Source organism: Cyanistes caeruleus, chromosome 1 (genome assembly GCF_971803275.1).
Source record: "Cyanistes caeruleus chromosome 1, bCyaCae1.hap1.1, whole genome shotgun sequence".
Taxonomy (NCBI): domain Eukaryota; kingdom Metazoa; phylum Chordata; class Aves; order Passeriformes; family Paridae; genus Cyanistes; species Cyanistes caeruleus.
This window is the reverse complement of record NC_141701.1, coordinates 31,391,856-31,410,664: the sequence shown is the minus strand read 5'-3', so window position 1 is coordinate 31,410,664 and position 18,809 is coordinate 31,391,856. Positions and strand designations below refer to the sequence as shown.

General features: G+C 36.1%; 1 protein-coding gene across 5 annotated transcripts in view; it reads left to right on the top strand.

Moving 5' to 3' along the window:
* The window catches only part of HNF4G (hepatocyte nuclear factor 4 gamma), a 62,053-nt gene that overhangs the window by 26,246 nt on the left and 16,998 nt on the right, over positions 1-18,809 (top strand). For 4 of the 5 annotated variants that reach the window (XR_015285517.1, XM_086884361.1, XM_086884370.1 and 1 more), the window contains one exon: positions 16,512-16,680. Coding sequence is in view for 4 of the 5 variants with exons in the window: in XM_086884361.1 (XP_086740487.1) it covers positions 16,535-16,680 (146 nt within the window). In the remaining variant the exon portion in view is untranslated. Of the gene's footprint in view, positions 1-13,631; positions 13,824-16,511; positions 16,681-18,809 lie in introns of those variants that run through there. The other variant, XM_023920860.2, reaches the window with a different exon arrangement.

Genomic DNA, 18,809 nt, shown 5'->3' with positions numbered 1-18,809 from the left:
ATTTTTTTTGCAAATTTTTCATGTTTAATAACACTACTTTTGCTCAATTTGTGAAAACATCTTTTGGACTTGTTACAATTTGATTTTCTGCCAGGGATAGTTCCAAAGAAGAGAAAATGATGGGCAAAGGAAATGATGGTGGTGTATATCTTATTTGCAATTCTAATAACAGCTTTGTGAATTTGAACACATTAGTAAAGAGCACTTCATTCAAGTGCATATTACCACAGATCTTGCTAAACATGCCTAAGAATAATACTGTTCCGGTCTGGGCAAATTAGATGGATAACATCATTTACAGCAGTTGTTAATTATGCATCAACTTAATCACAGCATAATTCTGTTAATTGCTTATCACAATGAGGTTAACTTTTTGTCATTTATATTTCTTTAATTTTTAATTAGAATAATACACTTGATATCTTCCACTGGCCACTTTATAAAAAAGTAGTCATGATGCAAATATTCAGCACAATAAGACTAGAAGAGATCTCCTGAGTCACCAATTTGGCTGACATCACCAACCCATATAATACCTTTCATAAATTTTTCTCCATGTCTTAAAACCAGCAAGGTTCCTCGCCTCTGCTGCCCAGATGGAGGAGGTTTGTTGCAGTGCCATAACCCTGACATGTTTAGAAGCTTTCCACCTGCCAGCCTCAAATTTATGCTTTTGTTCTTATGGCAGAATTGTTTTATTGTCTAAATAAGTTTTTCCCCTATGTAGCTTACAGCGCGTGATTTATTTGTAGAATAAACTCCGTCTCAATTTTCACTTCCCTGAGATGGGCAAACCAACTCCTTTTAGTCTCCTTCAGTAAGATCTACATTCTCGTGCCCTGACCATGGATGGCAAGCCATTAGTGCTCCTTAATTCCAGCTGTAATGGCAGCTTTTAACTCCGCTTCTCGCATAGATGGAAGCAGAAATGCCATTCACTGTCAGATGAATGACAGATAGCAGAAGGTGTAGATGAGTTCTGCTGGCTGTAGGAAATGAGTCCATAAGTGATTGGCTGGCTTCTTATGCTGGCTAAATTAACAGATATGGCAGTGTCCTAATTACAGCTGTTTGAGACAGCTAAGTCAATTTTTTTCAAACCAAGTCCATCATGGTAATTTTATTTATGTATACACCTGAAAAATAGAGAGTGCTATTAATGCTAGTAATTTAGCTTGGGCAGGCTAGAAAGCTGTTGTGTTTCTTAAGGAATAAAAATTTCATTAAAAATTGTGATACTGGCAAACAACTGGGAAGATAATTAGAGAACTAGCTAGGAAAGAACTGTGCTGTGAAGAACCAGTGAGTCTTGGTAGACAGCAAGCAAAGCATGACCCTGCAGTAAATCCCAGAAGAGGGCAAACAGCATCCTGGGATGGGGTATTAGCAGGGCTCAGGGAAACTATAATTTCCTTTTACTCAGCACTTGTTTGGTGACATCCAAATGGATGCATCATTACACACTCACCCTCTTCTTTCTGCAAGGAAATAAATGGGTTAAATGAAGAAAGTTCAGTGGAGGGCCAACATGATGGTAGAAGGCTGACACATCTGACCAGCTGAGGAGAAGCTAAAAGACCAGAGCTTTTTCAGCCTAAAGATGGCTTTGTGGGAGAGACCCTCACAGCAGCCACTGGTACCTTAAGGCTTCTTTGTGAAAAGATGGACTTTCACTGTGATGCAGATAAGAGGGTTATGATGGCTAAGAGGACTGAAAGTGTATGGATGTAAGTTGAAATAGCAGTATTTCAAACTGAATATAAGGAGAAAAATTCCCATTGTGAGAACCAGAGGACACCAGGTCCAGTAGGAAAACAGAGTGCCCAGAGAGGTTAGGCAGTCTTCATTCTTCGAAGTATTTTTGAATATGAGGATTTTAAGCGCTTAGCAACCTGGTGTGACCTGCATTGAGAAGAAAGTTGAAGCTGATGATCTCCTTAGAACCTTGAAGTAAAAGATTAAGAATGTATTCTAGATTCCTTATGTCCATAGTAGTATTTGATACAGTTCCTCCTTTTGGACAGATAAAACTTGCTAATGGATATTATACAAATACCCAGTCATTTAGTTCTCTCCTGTTTCTCTTCTTTCTTGACTGGGTTTTTTATTCAGATCCCTTTCAGAAAATAACTCTCAAAGAAATATTTTTGTTTAAATTTTAATTTTTGTTCTTCTTTTTCTTTCTCTTTTTCTTTCTCTTTTTCCTTTTTCTTTTTTCCCTTCTTTTTCTTCCTTCACTTAAAAACAATGTAATACGGCAATCGGCTACAATAGTACTTTAATCATTTTAATTCACTTCAGTCTTGGAAATTAGCAAAGAGCCCAGTATCCTGTTTCACCTTTGAATATTTGTTTTTCTCTCCTAAATAATGACTTCACTTATGTAAAATCAAATTGATTACAGAAAAGATTGTGTATTCATGTTTTTTTATTATTTAGTATTTTTAGTATTCAATGATTCTGAACACTTTGGGTTCCTAAAGTAATTACTTCTGCCACACTTCCTAGGAATGGATGGTTTTCAGATATTTTTAGCTGTTCTTTTCAGGATGACAATAGACAATAGTACTGCAGTTTTGTTTCTTTTTTTTCTCCCAAGAACACTATGTAGATCAAATGAGACAAGTCACATCAGTCTTCAACTGGAAAATATTATGACATTTCCTATCCCTAAGATTTATTATATATAAAGAAAAAAAAGTAAGTGTAACAAAGAAGTTCCAGTGTTGTTCAGAGTTTTACTTATTCAAAAGCCCAGGCAAGCCCAAGTTTCAGTGAGAAGTACCATCTTTCTTAGACTAAGCAGGACTTTCACTTCAAAAAGCCAACACTGCTATTCTTTTTGGTTCGGCTGTTAAGTTGTTGATAGATTTAGCAGTCAGACACTACAACTTCTAGACTTTGACTGTAGACCTTGAATCACCTTAAGAAGAAAATTGTGTTTTAGTCCTATTTTTCCACTCACCTAGAGATTCTGAAAGTTTTCAAATAGCTTTTTTGTTGTATGTGTAATCTACTTTAACATAAATAGGATACACCCAGTAGTGACATTTCCATCACTGAAGTAAAGTCACCTTAACTGCTACTGACTCAGCTTTCCAGATTCCTAAACAAGTAGTTATTTTCGATTAGGACAGTCTTTTCTACTGCTTCTTTTACAAAGTTGAAGGACTACATTTTCACAGGAAGTTACTTCTGCCATTTTTGTTAATCAGATAGGAATATTTAAATATTAATGTGTTTTAAAGGCCAATTTATTACCAGAACTCACTTAGCAAAAGCACGCTGTCACCTTAGATATTTTCTCACGTGTCTAGTTAAAGCAATGTTATCTAGAAGATTAATCAATATTAGGTGTTGTCAGGGCATTTAATCAGTAACAAGTACAGTTCACAGCTGCCTTTTCTCCTTAATCATATGATGAGATATTTATCTTTACTGCATTGTTCTAAAGAAAACTCAAAAACTTTGGAGTGCAGCAACTTTTATGTGTCTTTGGAGATAAATTTAACAAATCTATTGTGATTTCTCCTTTTTATCCAAGTAGAGTGTAGCTTTGAGAAGGCAGCTTAACTTCAAGCTGTTCTAGGACTGTGTTTATGCATCACAGTCCTGGCCCAGGAGATGCATCTGAACAGTGTCCTAGCAAGGTGGGGAAGTGAGCCGTGTTCTTCTGCATACCTTGTATGTCTGGTTGTCAGGCCAGAGGAGCTGTCAGCCAGGAAAGGAACCTGTGTGCTTGGTGCATCTTCTAAAGAAAATTATAGTCCTGTCCTTTGGTAGTGGGGATTTTGAGTACCCATTCACAAACCAGGGATGCAGGCAAGACCATGCAGGAAAACTGTCCCCCATTCAGACATAGTAACTTAAAAATCAAACTAAAAATAAGTTAAATGAAGAACATTCCTCAGAAAGCGATAAAGAAAATATTAAGTCTGATTCCGTTAATCCTCAGTTGGTATAATGGATCATTTTATGATTTCACACGTTGCGATTTTTGTGAAGTTGGCTGACTCTTTTCTTGAAGTTCATATCTGAAATCTATTTTAAGTTGGTGAAAACATTAATTATTGAACTAAGACATTAAACATATTTTAATTTTATTTTTTTTTAAGGTATAAAGGATGTTTTTCCTGGTATTCATAAGCTGTAGCAGTTGTGCTGTATGATATATTTTCAATTTTGAGAACATGGTCCAGTGGAAGGTGTAGGAGGTGTGTCTCCATCCAGGCCCTTCACCTTCAGCTTTCTTCTCAGATTTTAGGGAGTCATTTGTATAGATTCACCTCACCTAACTCTAGGTGTTGCAGCTGTTTGAGCTCTTTAGACAACCAGTGGGAGGAAATGGAAGTGATTCAGTTCAACCTCCTGTTAAAGATAAGTTTGAGGACTCTGTTTAGATGTTCATGTTTCTGATCATCATATACAAAGGGAATTGAATGTTTGGTTTGTGTGCAGGCAACTGTATTGTAGACACGTGGACTCAAGTGTCATAAACACTATCTTTAGTTGTCCTTTGCTTCATTTCTCTGTTTATTAAAAGGGGACTAGAGTTCGTCCCTCTCTCACAGATGGGGAAACAATGTTACTGATTGCAAAGTTCTCAGATAAAATGATGGAGTCTTCCTACATGAATACATTAAAAACAAGGAATACAGCCACATGAATGTTGTTCAGGTCCAGAAAATCCATGCAGACCCAACTGTTATCTATACTATTGGAGGTAAACTTGATCATGTAACCTGCATTTTTGCAGTTACACATAATTTTGCTTTTATCTTCATGACTTGCATTGTGTTTTTATGCATAACTACACTTGTGACCATTTCTCAAAGTTTTCTCTTACTTCCTTTCAAGATAGAGACTAATTAAAACCTTGCTAGACCACTTCTCTCATATCTTCCATGCCAGTGAGTTTTTTTTTTCTCAGCTCAATTAGTGTTTTGGCTTCATTAGTTAAAAGAGATGCAATATTTATCATCAGCTTTTAAAATGGACTTGTACTGATTTTGAGCTTGTTAAAATCACTGTTCAAAATCTGCTTGGGGCATATATATCTGGACTTCTGTGGAGTCAGTATTTAATGTTTTGTTCCTACCTGGGAACACACCTAACCTAAATTAAAGAGATAACCACTGGCCAGTTGAAGAGCATCTGTATGTGTACAACAAAGCAAAGACTTGAGCTCCTTCTCCAGAGGATTCTGCTTCATGCTCACTGAATTTGAATCTGAATTTTCTGTGCTTAGAATATAGATGTGTCTGCCAATAAAGATATCAGGTGTCCTTCACTTCCCTGATTCTTGAGACAGCCCTGTTTGAATTTTCAAGGAGATACTGTTGTCAGTTCATGTCTAGTGAAAGCAAGAATTCCTTTGGTCTCAAGAAATGTAATGTAATAATTTTAGGCAGAAGGCTTCAGGAAGACCTTATAGCAGGCCTCAGTACCTGAAGGTGGCCTGTAAGAGGACTTGAGAGGGATTTTTCCTAAGAGCATGCAGTGATAGGATAAGTAGAAAAGGATTGAAACCAAAAGACATGGGTTTAGATTGCATATTAGGAAGAACTTCTTTACTGTGAGGATGGTAAAACACTGTCCAGAGAAGTTGTGGATGCCCCATCCCTGGAAGAATTCAAGGTCAGGCTGGATGGAGCTGATCCAAAATATGGTTAAAACAAAGAATATGCCTTTATGCTTTCACATTGTCATAGTTTCACTTGAAACTGATAGTCTTTAATATGCTCTGAAATTCTCATTAACTCATTTTAACAATTAAAGAAATTGGTAAGCTAAGCATAATCATGCTAGTGTCTTGGAAGAGTTAAACTGAGTGTGTTGACACAACGTTCTTTCTGCAGGAATGAGATGAGTCAGCTTAGGCTGTAGTTAAAAATTTTAATTTTAGACAGAGTAACTGAAAATAATGGCACTTGTCTGACTATTCAGTCATTTAATTAGTTGTTTGCGTATGACCAAGGGTTGTATAGTCACTAGCATGGGCAGAAATGTACTGAGTTTGTTTTGAAATGTTATATAGAATATGTAACTCATTCAGCAGGGGATAGAATATAGAAATTAGAAGACTTGCTATGATTAATTGATCACAAAGAAAAGAAAGATTCCAGGCAAGCTGAAAAAAAGGAATACCAAACAAACCTTGCCTTTATACTGGTTAACCTCTTTTTGAACTCTTTTATTGTGTATGACAAAGGCAAGTGTGTTTATCTGTGGAAAAAAAATCTCATTATATGGTATTTCTAAGATAACTGTGGGTAAATTGTAAGTTAATTTTATCTAACTAGCTATATAAAACATTGTTTATGAGCAAGTTTGCATAAAACCTGCCAAGAAGGCTTGTTAAGAAATTACTAATCACCTGAGGATGACTGAACAGGAGTGCTTAGTCTTACTTATCAGTAGCCTGATGGTTTGGTTTTATCTTATTCCTGAACTCTTTCCTCTTCTCATTTCACTCTGCTCTCCAGGACAACTCTCTGATTAATTTTCCTGTGTGTACCAGAAAATAATAAGTTACCTGATTTAAGCAAATAATTAACAAGTGTATCCAGTCATTTAACTGTACCTCAGCAAATCTCACCACAAAATTCGATGCTACAAAAATCCTTTAAGCCCTCTAAATGGTCAACACTCAGTGAGCTTTCAATAATAAAATGAACTAAAGAATATTAAGTTAAAATAGAAATACTAAGTACTAAAATCTACTTAATATTAATTCTCATACCTAACGGTAAACCTAATCTGTTACAAGGTAAACCAAAAGTATCCTGGTTTTTATTCTTCCTTCAGATAAATATGCACGATTTTCTAATAGTGTCTGCTAACCTCAGATAGGGTTAGGAAATCTACTGTTAATCTGGACACAAAGCAAGTACAGAAGTTGATTGAACTGGCAAAATACAAATTTGCTATTAGTTCATGGAGAGAATGGACAATACAATGTGAAGAATTACTAAGAATCTGGATGTAGGAGGGAGACTTTCCCCCTGACAGATTAATTTTTGTAGGTATACTCAATGATAATTCAAGAGGCAAATTCATCTGTCACGAAAATATTGACAATAAAATCCTGTGTGTTCATACTTATATATAAACATCTGTGTACATAAAGCAAGATTTTTAATCTGCATAACATTTGATATCTACATGGCTTGGAATCTGCTGTGGACATTCTCCTGGAATGGCTAGGCAAAGGAACATAACTGTGTCCTTAGTCTTTACTGCCTAGCCCTTGTATCTGGCATACTGTGTTCTGACTGAATAGAAAATATTAGGATACACTAGACTAGATGAGATTGGAACAGAATAGAATGTCCCCGTTGAAAGGGACTTAGAACAGCTATCTAGTCTAACTACCTGACCAAATAATCACTGATCAAATTAAAACCTTGATGATCATTGTTCAAATGCCTCATAGACACTGGCAGGCCTAGGGCACTGATCACCTCTCTGGAAAATCTTCCATGTTCAACCACCCTCTGGTAAAAAAATATTCCCAATGTCCACTCTAAACCTCCCCTGAAACAACTTTGAACCATTCCCATTCACCCTATCTGGATATAAGGGAGAAGAGATCAGCATCTCTATCCTCTCCACTTCCTGTCTTCAGAAAGCTGTAGAGAGCAATGAGGACATCCCTCAGCCTCCTTTATGAATGATGGTCCTCAAGCTTCCACTTGACCATTACTCATCCTTCTGAATCTTCCCATAGAAATGTGCTACTTCCACTGCAGCATCGTGGCCTTGGCTCTTCCACCACCCTGACACAATGCTCTCCCTCAGTGCAGCTGTGCAGCTAAGCTGTTGACATTTAGTGATGGCCTGTATTCCAATGGTCCATGTTTGACCTCTTGGCTATGAGATGGCTTTTCTTCAAATATTTCATACAGGTGGTATTATTTGCTAAAAGGCTGTCACAGGTGCACCATGGGTTTCACTGAACCATTGACAAACATGGGACATTGCAAAATGAAGAAGATACTGTCTTAATAATTTTGCTCTGTGAAAATTGTGAGTGAATATAATGTGAGAATCATCCTCAAAACACCTTTCTGTTAAAGAGAGAGCACAACTGAGGGTTTGTGAGCTGCAATGTGTCTTATACTTTGTAAGATGCTACCCAGCTCGCTCACTGATATATGTGTGCATGTGTAAGTGATAAATAAAGTCAAATAAACCAGATAGCTTTGTCTACCTTCACCTTAAGAGTGGATGTAACATCTCTTTGCATATGACACCATTATATTACTGTTGCTATCCTAGCATCATATCCCCTCAATGACACTGTGGTATATAAAGTGAATAAATAAATCATTTATCCTTTTAGAATAAAATGGAGCAAATTATATTTGGAATAGAGAGGGAGAATCTGAAAGCAGGCTATGACCTCAGCAAGTGTAAATTATCCTTAAAATTATCCTGCAGCAACTATTCTTCAGGCTCAAAATATTTTAGAGCTTTCATACTCCTTTGATATTTCCCCTTAGCTACTGACAGGGCAAATACTAAAGTGGATGAAAGATTAAAATTGTAAATTGCTCATCAAAGAATTTGGAGTACTAGATCTCTTACTCAGCTTTGACACTCTGATGTAGATTACTCATTGACATCTTAGTAACTATTTTGAGATTATTTCAAACTCTAAAGAGTGATGTAGGGTGGGTCCATAGTATTTGGCAAGTCAGACACCAGGCATGTTCTTTGTTTTTTATATTTATTCACATTCATGACCATTGAAGTTGTAGCTGGTTATTCTGAAAGACAAATAATAGTTTAAGCCAAAAACATAAATATGAAGACAATCAGACCTCATGATAATTGTCCATTCCCTGTAATGCCAAAATGAAAAAAAGAAATAAACACAACCCTCAACATAACTTATAAAAGAAAGCTGTATATGCTGTATGTTAGAGTGGGGCTCAACGTAACAAATGACCAATTTAACTTAAAAAAGAGGCAAATTCAATATGTGCAAGAATCTGCTTTCTAAAGAATGCCTGGGGTGGTCTAAGTGTCTAAAAATGTGAGTAATGAAAACAGGCTTAGCCTGGATTTCCCACAAAGATCTGCACTTCAGTTTCACCTGGCATGATTTGTTGCAGCTAATCTTACCACCTTGCCTAATAAGCGTGCTGTGAAAACCTGTTATTCAGTTCTGGTACTGACTTCTCCTTCCTAGTGTTTTGTTTAACCACTGTATTTTTAGGACAAAGTAAAAAGTCTAAGTGCCATAAATTTACTTGTTGAAGGTGATGGTGCTGGGTTTGAGTAGTATGAGATGATGCCTTTGGTCACTTTAGTGGGAGCTTTTGTGCTGTATATTTATTCTCATGATTCACAGATTATTCTTAAAAATCCTCTCACATTAACCAGCTCAAAATCAACTTTGTCCTTGTTTAGCTCTGAACTTTTTTGGGGGTGGGGGAGGGAGAGAGAGCATGACAACATTACAAGCCGTGCTGCAATATCTTTGTGTTGTAGAGGACTGTAGCCATGCCATGTTTACGTCATGTTACCTAGGTGTTAAGCAAAAAGGCTATTTCTTTTTGAAGAAGCTTGGTAATACACATTTATACTTTAATACACATTTATACTTTATCATTTGATTTTTAGATCTGATTCAACTCTTAACATTTTTATTTATTTAAAATAAAAAAAAAGCACCAGCAATCTCTATCAAATAAAGTCACAGTGTTACAAAGCTTTCCATGTCAAACATGGCAAAATTTTATGTTTTAGAATACAAGCAAACATTTCCCAGTCATTACTCATGGACCATTTATGAAGCACTTGGGGGTGGGTGTCAGCAGAGCTGATGTGATGGTGAGTAGCAGTGTTCTCACTGCCACTGAGGGTGTGTTCCAGGAGAGGGAAACTCAGTCTGTGGTATTATGTGGGTGTGTATCTTTGTAAGCCAAAGAGGAGATTGCTCACGGGTGTGCGGAAATTTTCCCACTGCTTCCTGGGTAGCAAGCTTTTGGCAAATAAATCTCTGGCTTGGAAGTTTGGATTTTACTATAGCAAGGAGACATTCTGGCTCAGCTCATATGGTTTCTTTTGGGATTTTTAGTATGGCCTCAATGCATACCCTGTCCTACACGTGCCAACTGTCAAGAGGGGAAACAGATCAAAATGTGTGTTTTGCCAGAATTCTGGATAATACTACAGGTTGTTGACAAAAGTAGAATGCCTTCCAAGTATGTCCACCACAACTCACTGTACTTGCAAAGCAGGAAATAGAATGAAGGTGTGTTCTTACCCAGAATACATGGGAAACAAGAAAAAAAATACATTTGAATTAACACATTTTTTTTGGCAACCTACATTTCTTACTAAGCGGAAAAGGTAAAAGGACATATTTCTACTTATTGAAAAAAAAAAAAAAAGAGAGAGAAAACCAAAACTGTTTCAGTAGTGATAGTAGTTTCAGATTTGTTTTTAATATCAGGAAGACTTTTATGGAAATAACCTTGATTTTGTTAGGTTGTGTTGTATTTTATACCACAGTCAGAAAGAATGATTACATTTAATATGGAGAGCTGAACAATTAACAGAGTTAATAGTCTTAAAGATAAGATAGGAATGCTTTCTGTATGTGATCCTGAGGTCATCAGTTTTAAAGAAAAAAAGCAAGAAAACCACAAAGAACAAAAGCATTATTGTGTAGCTTTCTCTTAATAATTACTGCAAAATTTACTTTGAGAAGTTATTTCTTACTTAATTTCACATTATCGCTTGTCTCAAAGAAGTGCTTAACAGTTTGACTAATTACACAGTTTTAAAACTTTTGCTTACCTTGGGCTGATATTTCTTGGGTGTCAGTAGTGGATGACTTGCCTTAGACTATTTTATACTACAAGCTGCAGTGTCATTCAGAACTTGAAAAGCAGTGCAGGTGTCCAACATGAAATCTTCTGTCTGAATATTAGTGAACAGTACAAAGCTTGAACTGACATAAGAGCAGAAGCTGTTCATCATCAGCTTCTTTCGTCAACTGCTCTAATTTCAGGACTGCATTCTAATTCACCTAAGGCTGAAAGAAAACATATTAATATTTTACCATATTGATTTAGTATACATTAATTGTTCATGATGTACTTCATGATGCCAAAAAATCCCCCAGAAAGCACATTTTTCTGAGTGAAAGATTTGATTGTAAGAAGTTTCCTTAGCAAAACATGAAAAAATAGTCTAAAGAATGTCTTTCCTATAGCATACATTTTTCCATATTAAAAAATCAATTGAAATGAGTTTTTATATGACAGAAGTATGAAGGGTCAATTCATTCCCTCTCTTTAGCAGTCACTGAGGGACCTGTTTTGGCAGCATTGAAGAAGTTCTGCTAATAGCAGAGGGAATAGCAGGATTTGATCATGTCATACGTGATATCTTCCATCTTCCATTCATTCCCTTATTTTAAATTTACTTATATGCCAAAATGTTTTCAGGACTGGCATTTTGAAATAAAATATATGCAATGGATATGCTTTTGGTATTAAAGAGCCAGATAATATTTATAGAACATATTATCAAGAAGTATACACTGAAGAACAATAGATAATTCTAGTTAACATATAAGCTTTTTTATATTATGCTAAGTAGCATAATTGCCATATTAAGGCAATGAATCATTTGTTATGTAACTAGTAATTAGCTTTATAGAAAATACTATACAAATACAACAAATGGTTGTAGTAAATACAACAAATTCTGCTACAGAAGAAACTTCAAACTAAGCCATCAGGTAATATAAAATTATTCCATCTCATGATGAAATTACAGTGATTTCCTAAACAGTATTGGCTGTCAACAGATAGCTTTTCATCAATCTTATTTTAATATACTTCTTTAAGTAAAAGAAAAAAATATTAGGTGTGTTTAAAAACTGAAAACTTGTACACTTCCAGTACTCCGAAATACCACTTTCTGAGTAATTGTTTTTCATAATATTAAACAGAAAATATTCTAAAATTTCAGCCATATTCTTAAATCTCTTTTAAAATGCTATTTTTTATATTATCTGTCTTCTGTTGTGAATAGGAAGTATTTGTGGTCATATCAGTTGCTCTTTTTAAGAAGTAACTTTTGCATTTTTTTGATATCTCATTAAATATAATAATGGATGAATGGTTTAAAGGAAAATGAATAGCAGTAGGTTGAAAAGGACTGCCCCTGTGGAGACCCTCCAAAATCTGAGGTGAATTTTTTCAAGCAGTAACACAACTGTAAATATGCTTTGGTTTAGGATAGGTCTGTGAATTATACAAGAATCCTGTTATAATTATGTTACTAGGCTCTGCTGAAATCAGGAGGAGAGCTGGCCTGAGACTGCATCTACATGTCCACAAGAAGCCAGGATGATTTATGACTCTCAGGTAACCCTGAGGACATGGATATTAGAAGGATGAATTTTGAAAGGCTTTTTTTTCTAGGTCTTTCGTGTAAATTTTCCTCCTCCATGGGTTACTTGTCTATCATAAATTCCTTTTTAAAATATTTGTTTATTTATTTATTTAATCAATGAGTTGATTTACGGTGCCCTTTTACAGATACTTTTACTGAGTAGGAACTGCAGACACTTCTCCATTCAAATATGCATTTCAATGCTGTACATATAGTTACTAGCTCTTGTTAATTAGGCATAAACTGGGTAGTTTTCCTATATATGTAATCCTTATGTAACTGGTTTTCAGCAGTGTAAAGGGTAGTTTTCTGTAAAGAATGTATTGAGAATAATAACATTTGAAAGTCTGCTATCCAACATTTGGAAGCACCAGATTAGCAAGTGAAATTCTGCTGTTCAGCTATATATTTGGCACAGATTCAAGCAGCTTTACAGGAGGGTTTTTAACTGGGTTTAACACGCCATGTCTATCAACTGATGAGGTGTAGACCAGCCCAGAGATGCTTCATTACAGAGAAGGTGATTAATTTCTTTTCCTCCTGTACATCTGAGTGGTGCTTGGAAATGCCATGCAGCCATCTTTTATGAAGAAGGGTTAGAGCCGGAAGCCACTGTCTGAGAGGCTGCAGGGTACAGTGTCTGGAGCCATTGCAGCAGCACAGTGTGTGATGGAGGCGATTTATGAGCTGGCCTTGCTGCAGACTTGTGTGACTTGAAGCCTTGCTTAAGGATGCCTACACAGCTAAGTCATTGCCAATGGGAAAGAGCACTAGGAGCTGTAAAACGGGAGATTTTACAACTGTCTTTTAGAGTATGTAGGTGGGTGATTTGGGTATAGTTTGAGATAGTCCATAATCATATCACATTTCCTTATTGTTCTGAAGTGAGTGAGCAAAATGCCATATGAAGTTACAGTCTCTACACAGAACAACCAGAGCAGTTTGTTTAGAACTGTTTGTACCACACATTGACAGCAAAATGTGCAGCAAAGCATGAGGGATAGGAAGCTTCCTGCACGTCCTTGGGTTCTTGCAAGAACTGGAACCAATACAACTCCTGATAAGATTATTTCAAAAAGCATTCCAAGATTATCAGAAGGGTTGCACTGTATCATAAAAGAAAAAAAATACCTAGGTAAAATACAGCATGCAGAAGCACTTTTCCAGCTCCTCCCATTGCTGCACCTAAGTGACACAGTTATAGTTAACTTTGGATTATCAATCACTGTGAAACAGAATGGGAAGGTTGTACATTTGAACAGCTTTTTCACTGCTTTTGCATTCAATGATGCGGCTCTCAGAACCAGTACTGGACATGGAAATGGCAAACTACAGTGAAGTTTTAGATCCGACTTATACAGCACTGGAGTTCGAAACTATGCAGATTCTGTATAATGGCAATGGTGAGTTCTTTCCTGTGAGGCAAGTTCAAGCCAGTTAACAGAAAAAGTGAAGTTTAGTAATGCTATAAGGTGTTAGTTAAATGTTTTATTAATGGAGCATTTGGGGGTTGTTTTCAAACTACAAATCTGCTCTCTTACACTTCATCGCTGACTCTGAGTTAGTAACATTATAATTCTTTAAGGAAAATAAAAGAGAGGTTATATATAATAAAGTAGCTGTACTGTCACCAGTCAGTTAATCAAAGGGAAAAAATGGTCTATTCAGCAGTTGTTTTATTTACTGTAAGACGAATGAATAACTAGTATTGACAATTTGGACGTGGAAGTGTATTTAGTATATAATTTTCAGAAGAACAGGACAAAATTCTCCAGAAGTTTGTGAAAAATATTAGCTACTGTTTCTTCATGCCTAACTTCTAATTGGACTTTTTTTATTTAAGTGTTAATTTAGCCTTTCTAGGTAAGTGTATATATGCACAAGAGTGATTTTAAAAGAAGCATATCGGCTTCCTAGAGGATAATGTTTAGTTGAGAAGAAGTATTTGCATTTGGCTAATGTAACACTTTAGGCAGATTTTTTAATATGCAATTTTTGAGAAGTTTTGTCAATAATTTATGCTTGAAATGGAAAATATACTATTTCATTCTTCCGTTGAGTACCGGCAAAAAAAAAAAAAAGCGAATAAAGGTATTAGGCAAGTTAAACTACGCAAAATGGGCCTTTCAGATATTTTAATACACTAAATATGTTTGTTTATTGTGTCTTACAGTATAATTCATACATTTACAGTAGTATGTATTTTTAAAAGGCAGAGCCAATATGTAGCGATTTGCAGGAAAAATATTTAGCACCTGCATTTCCACAAATTCCTGCCATATAGAACCTCATTAAGTTTTTATTGTTGGGCTTTAAGTTTTATCTGAATTTCTGATGTTAAATTACAGCACGCTTAGTAAACAGAAGGGTAGATTCGGTTATTGATTTAGGAAGAAAAAACAGAACTTTATGCACTAGCTAAATTTGTAACTATCAACAATGATTATATAACTGTAGATGATTTCTCTGCTTTTTGTTCTAATATGGGTATTTCATTGGTCATTTGCTTTTTGCTGAATAGCACCCTTTTGGATCTGTTAATGTTAAATAAAATGGGAAGGCAAACTAGGGAGGTTGTGCTTGGCTGCATTATGTGTTGGCGATAGAGCTGGTTAAATTATCCCTGTAAGTGATTAGCTTGATAATTATTAGTTATCAGGTGCAGCCTTTTTTTGTTTAAAGTTTGCTTTGAGTTTAGCCCATGTATTTTCTTACAACATTTATAAGAACATTGTCTTGTTACAGTGCTAGTTTGGAACTGAAAGCTGCCCCTTTTGAACCTTCCTGTGTATCTTTTCTAGCAGTTTAAATTAATCAGGAACATTCATAGAAGTTTAACAAGCCACATTCAGGCAGATTACACAGTTCTTTTGAAATCAAAGAATTTTTCAACATCAGGACAATCTTCTAGACATTTGTTTCAGAATTATACCAAATAAAATAAGGTCTTATATTTTTTGAAAGCAATTTTAAAAATAGTTTACAAATTTGCAGTCATGAAAATCCTAATTTTAAAATCAATTATTTACAGAACTGAATTTTTACTTCTAAGATTTTATTTAATATTTTTAATGTAATTTCTATCAATTACAACTCTGTAAAAGAAAACAGAACAGAAAGATTGCTTCTCTCTCTATCTACAGAACTCTAACTTTTAAGCTCTGTGGGACACAATGATAATTGTATAAAGTATTTGTTTTATACATTTCAGTTGGATCTATACAATATGAGTAATATTATGTATCAATGTTAACAGTTTTACTGTTCATCATGCATACTGCTCATGAACTCATATACTTGACTTTTGAATTTGTGTGCATATCTAATTAATGTGGCAGTCTCTTCTCTCCTGGACAAAACAGCCACAAATGTTTAGGGTATATTTTCCTTCCATTTAAACCAGAAGCATAGCAGAAAAAACTCTTTTGCAATTGTTTCTTTGGACATGTCTATTAACATTGTGATTCAAAAAATAAGTATATCTGGTTTGATTTCAGGTGAATTTATTCATTAGTGTTTACCATATTCAGTGACTAATTGTTAATCATGTAGCTAATATTCTGTGCAAGGAAAGATTGCATCAGTGCTCCTGTCAAAAATATCTTCAAGGAAATAATAGTGCATTTAGCATGTTTTATTTTTTTTTTATTAAGTCGTGCAAAACCCTTTGTTTCTTTTTTTTAAGGTCACAAATCTTTGTATGAGAGTTGCCAGTTATTGCCATGAAAACTGATACACATGAGATCTTTACCAATTAAAACTATTCTGTGCCAAAGTTCCTCCTCATGTTAGTAGGAATGTATGTGTAATTATAAATCCAGAAGTGCACTTTCATTTTTAATCCTTCAGCTGAATAGATTCTAGAACACAATTATTTGTTGTTAACTTCATAAATTTATTGAACATCTCTATCACTTTGAAAGTGTTCCTGTCTGTAAGAACCAGATGTAATTAAATGGGTTATGCTGTGTAAATCCTAAATGGCAATTAAGAGAAAAGGCCAGAAAAAGCCTCTGTTTAGGTCCAACTTGCTCATGGGGTGGTTTTTGGAAGTCTTATTCATAACTATGTATGTTCTTGTCTCTTGTCAGACAGTTCAGGAGAAGCTGTCAACATGAATGCTGCTGACAACGGGGTCAGTAGTCTCTGTGCAATATGTGGAGACCGAGCGACCGGAAAACATTATGGTGCTTCCAGCTGTGATGGATGCAAGGGATTTTTTAGACGTAGCATAAGGAAGAACCACGTCTATTCATGCAGGTATTACAAAAGTTAATCTAGAGGCACTAAATTAATGAATTTAAGTAAAAATTGTATTCAGACTTTATCAGAATTTTCAAACTATGTCAGGGGATTTTCAGCTTTTACTTAAGGAATGCTACTTGATATTACACATTCCAAAAACTGCATCCAGATTCTTGATGATATTGTTGATATCATTACATCACTCAGAAGCTGTTTCACTCTTCTATATATGATTACAAAGGTTGATTGAAAAAAAAAAGGAAAAATGCTTATATTTTCAGTGCAATGTGAAAACTGTAATTCTTAACTGCTTTCTAAAATTCTTTCCTTATGAAGGTACCTTCTGAATAGAAAGCTAAGATTTATGAGTCTTGTTTTAAGGGCTGTACAAACACATCTGCACATATTCCCACTTGGTGTGACACACAGGTGTTTTGAGCAGCCATTTCCCCCTGTCTGTCTGAATGGCAGTCTTAATTTCTGAATGGTGCCTCAATATAACACTGCACCATGTTTGATGAAATTGTCTGTGTAGGCTCAGGGCCATATACTGTCCATTGTGAGTAATGAGCAGAATATATGAAAAATTCAACGAGTTTGAACAAATCACTGAAGAGGTATATTGGGTTTTCATGCCAAGATTTTGGTAGTGATGGGGCTGCAAACGTGGATTCTTGTGAGAAGCTGTGAGAAGTGTCTGGTGAAGCCAATGCCAGCTAGCTCCAAAAGCTGAACCTATCAGCAATGGTGGTAGTGCCTCTGGGGATTACGTATTTAAGAAGAAAAAAAAAATATTGTGCAGAAAAAACTGTACCCAGAGAAGAGAGGAGTGAGAACATGGGAGAGGAACAGCTCTGCAGACATCAAGGTCAATGGAGAAGGAGGGAGTGGAGATGCTCTAAGTGCTGAGCAAAGATTCTCCTGTATCCTATGGTACAGACCATGATGAAGCAGGTGTTCCTGTGAAACCCATGGAAATCCACAGGGGAGCAGAAATCCACCTGCAGCTCATGGAGGACCCCCTGCTGGAGAAGGTGAATGCCTGAAAGAAGGATGTGACCTAATGGGAAGATTGTGCAGCAGCAAGCTGTTAGACCTGTGGTCAGTCCCATGGAAGGAGGAGCCCACACTGGAAAATGTTTTCTGGCAGGACTGTTGACACCTCACAGGGGACACATTGCTGGAGCAGCCCTAAAGAACTGCACGGTGTGGAGCGCACCCATGCTGGAGCAGTTCATGAAGAACTAAGCCCATGGGAAGGACTAAGGTTGGAGAAGTTTGTGGAGAACTGTCTCTGTTGGGAGAAATCTGACATTGGAGCAGGTGAAGTCTGAGAGGAGTTCTTCCCTTGAGGAGGAAGCAGCAGCAGAGATAACGTGTGATGAACTGATTGTAGCCCCATTCTCTGTCCCCCGTGCCATTGCATGGGGTGATGATAAAACTTTTATATAAGAGTGTCTTGTTACTGAAAATATTGTTTCCTACACTTCTCTTTGGTTGTGTAATATTCTTATAAGAAAACCTCTCCCTTATAGACACAGCACAGTGGTATAGCATAGACATACCCCCTAAAGTGGTGTGTCAAGAGGTTACATAAGTGATTTCAGGAAGAAGTCTGCTTTTGAGAGTCTGTTTTTCTAACAAATAAATGCAAAGAATAAAAGGCAGACCTAGACAGAGAGAGGGGAAAATGGCTCATATGCATTCCCTTTAGGCACACCTGTAGATATGCATGATAGCCTGGGTAAGCCACCTTGCAGTGTCATGCTCCATGTATTTCCTCAATTTATTTCATTGTGTTGGTGCCTCTCATTTCCTGCTTAGGTTGCCACCTGTAGTGATGAAACATGCAGCTTGTTCATTGTTATCTCCCAGAAGGAGTAAACACTTCCAGACAAGGGTAATGATTTTGCAGCTAAGGGGCTCCTCCATGCCAGCAACATTTGGCTTTTTCCTTGATTGTCCTTTCCTTTTTCTATTTGCAGCTTTTCTTCTTTTTTTTTCTCTTCCACCACCATTTAATGGAGCCAGTTACTGACATACCTCACAAATCAGTTGAGGTGTAAATGATGTACATAGCTACAAAATTTTCACACTTGCCTGTTCCAGTGCATACATGTGTTTATACACACACACATATATTC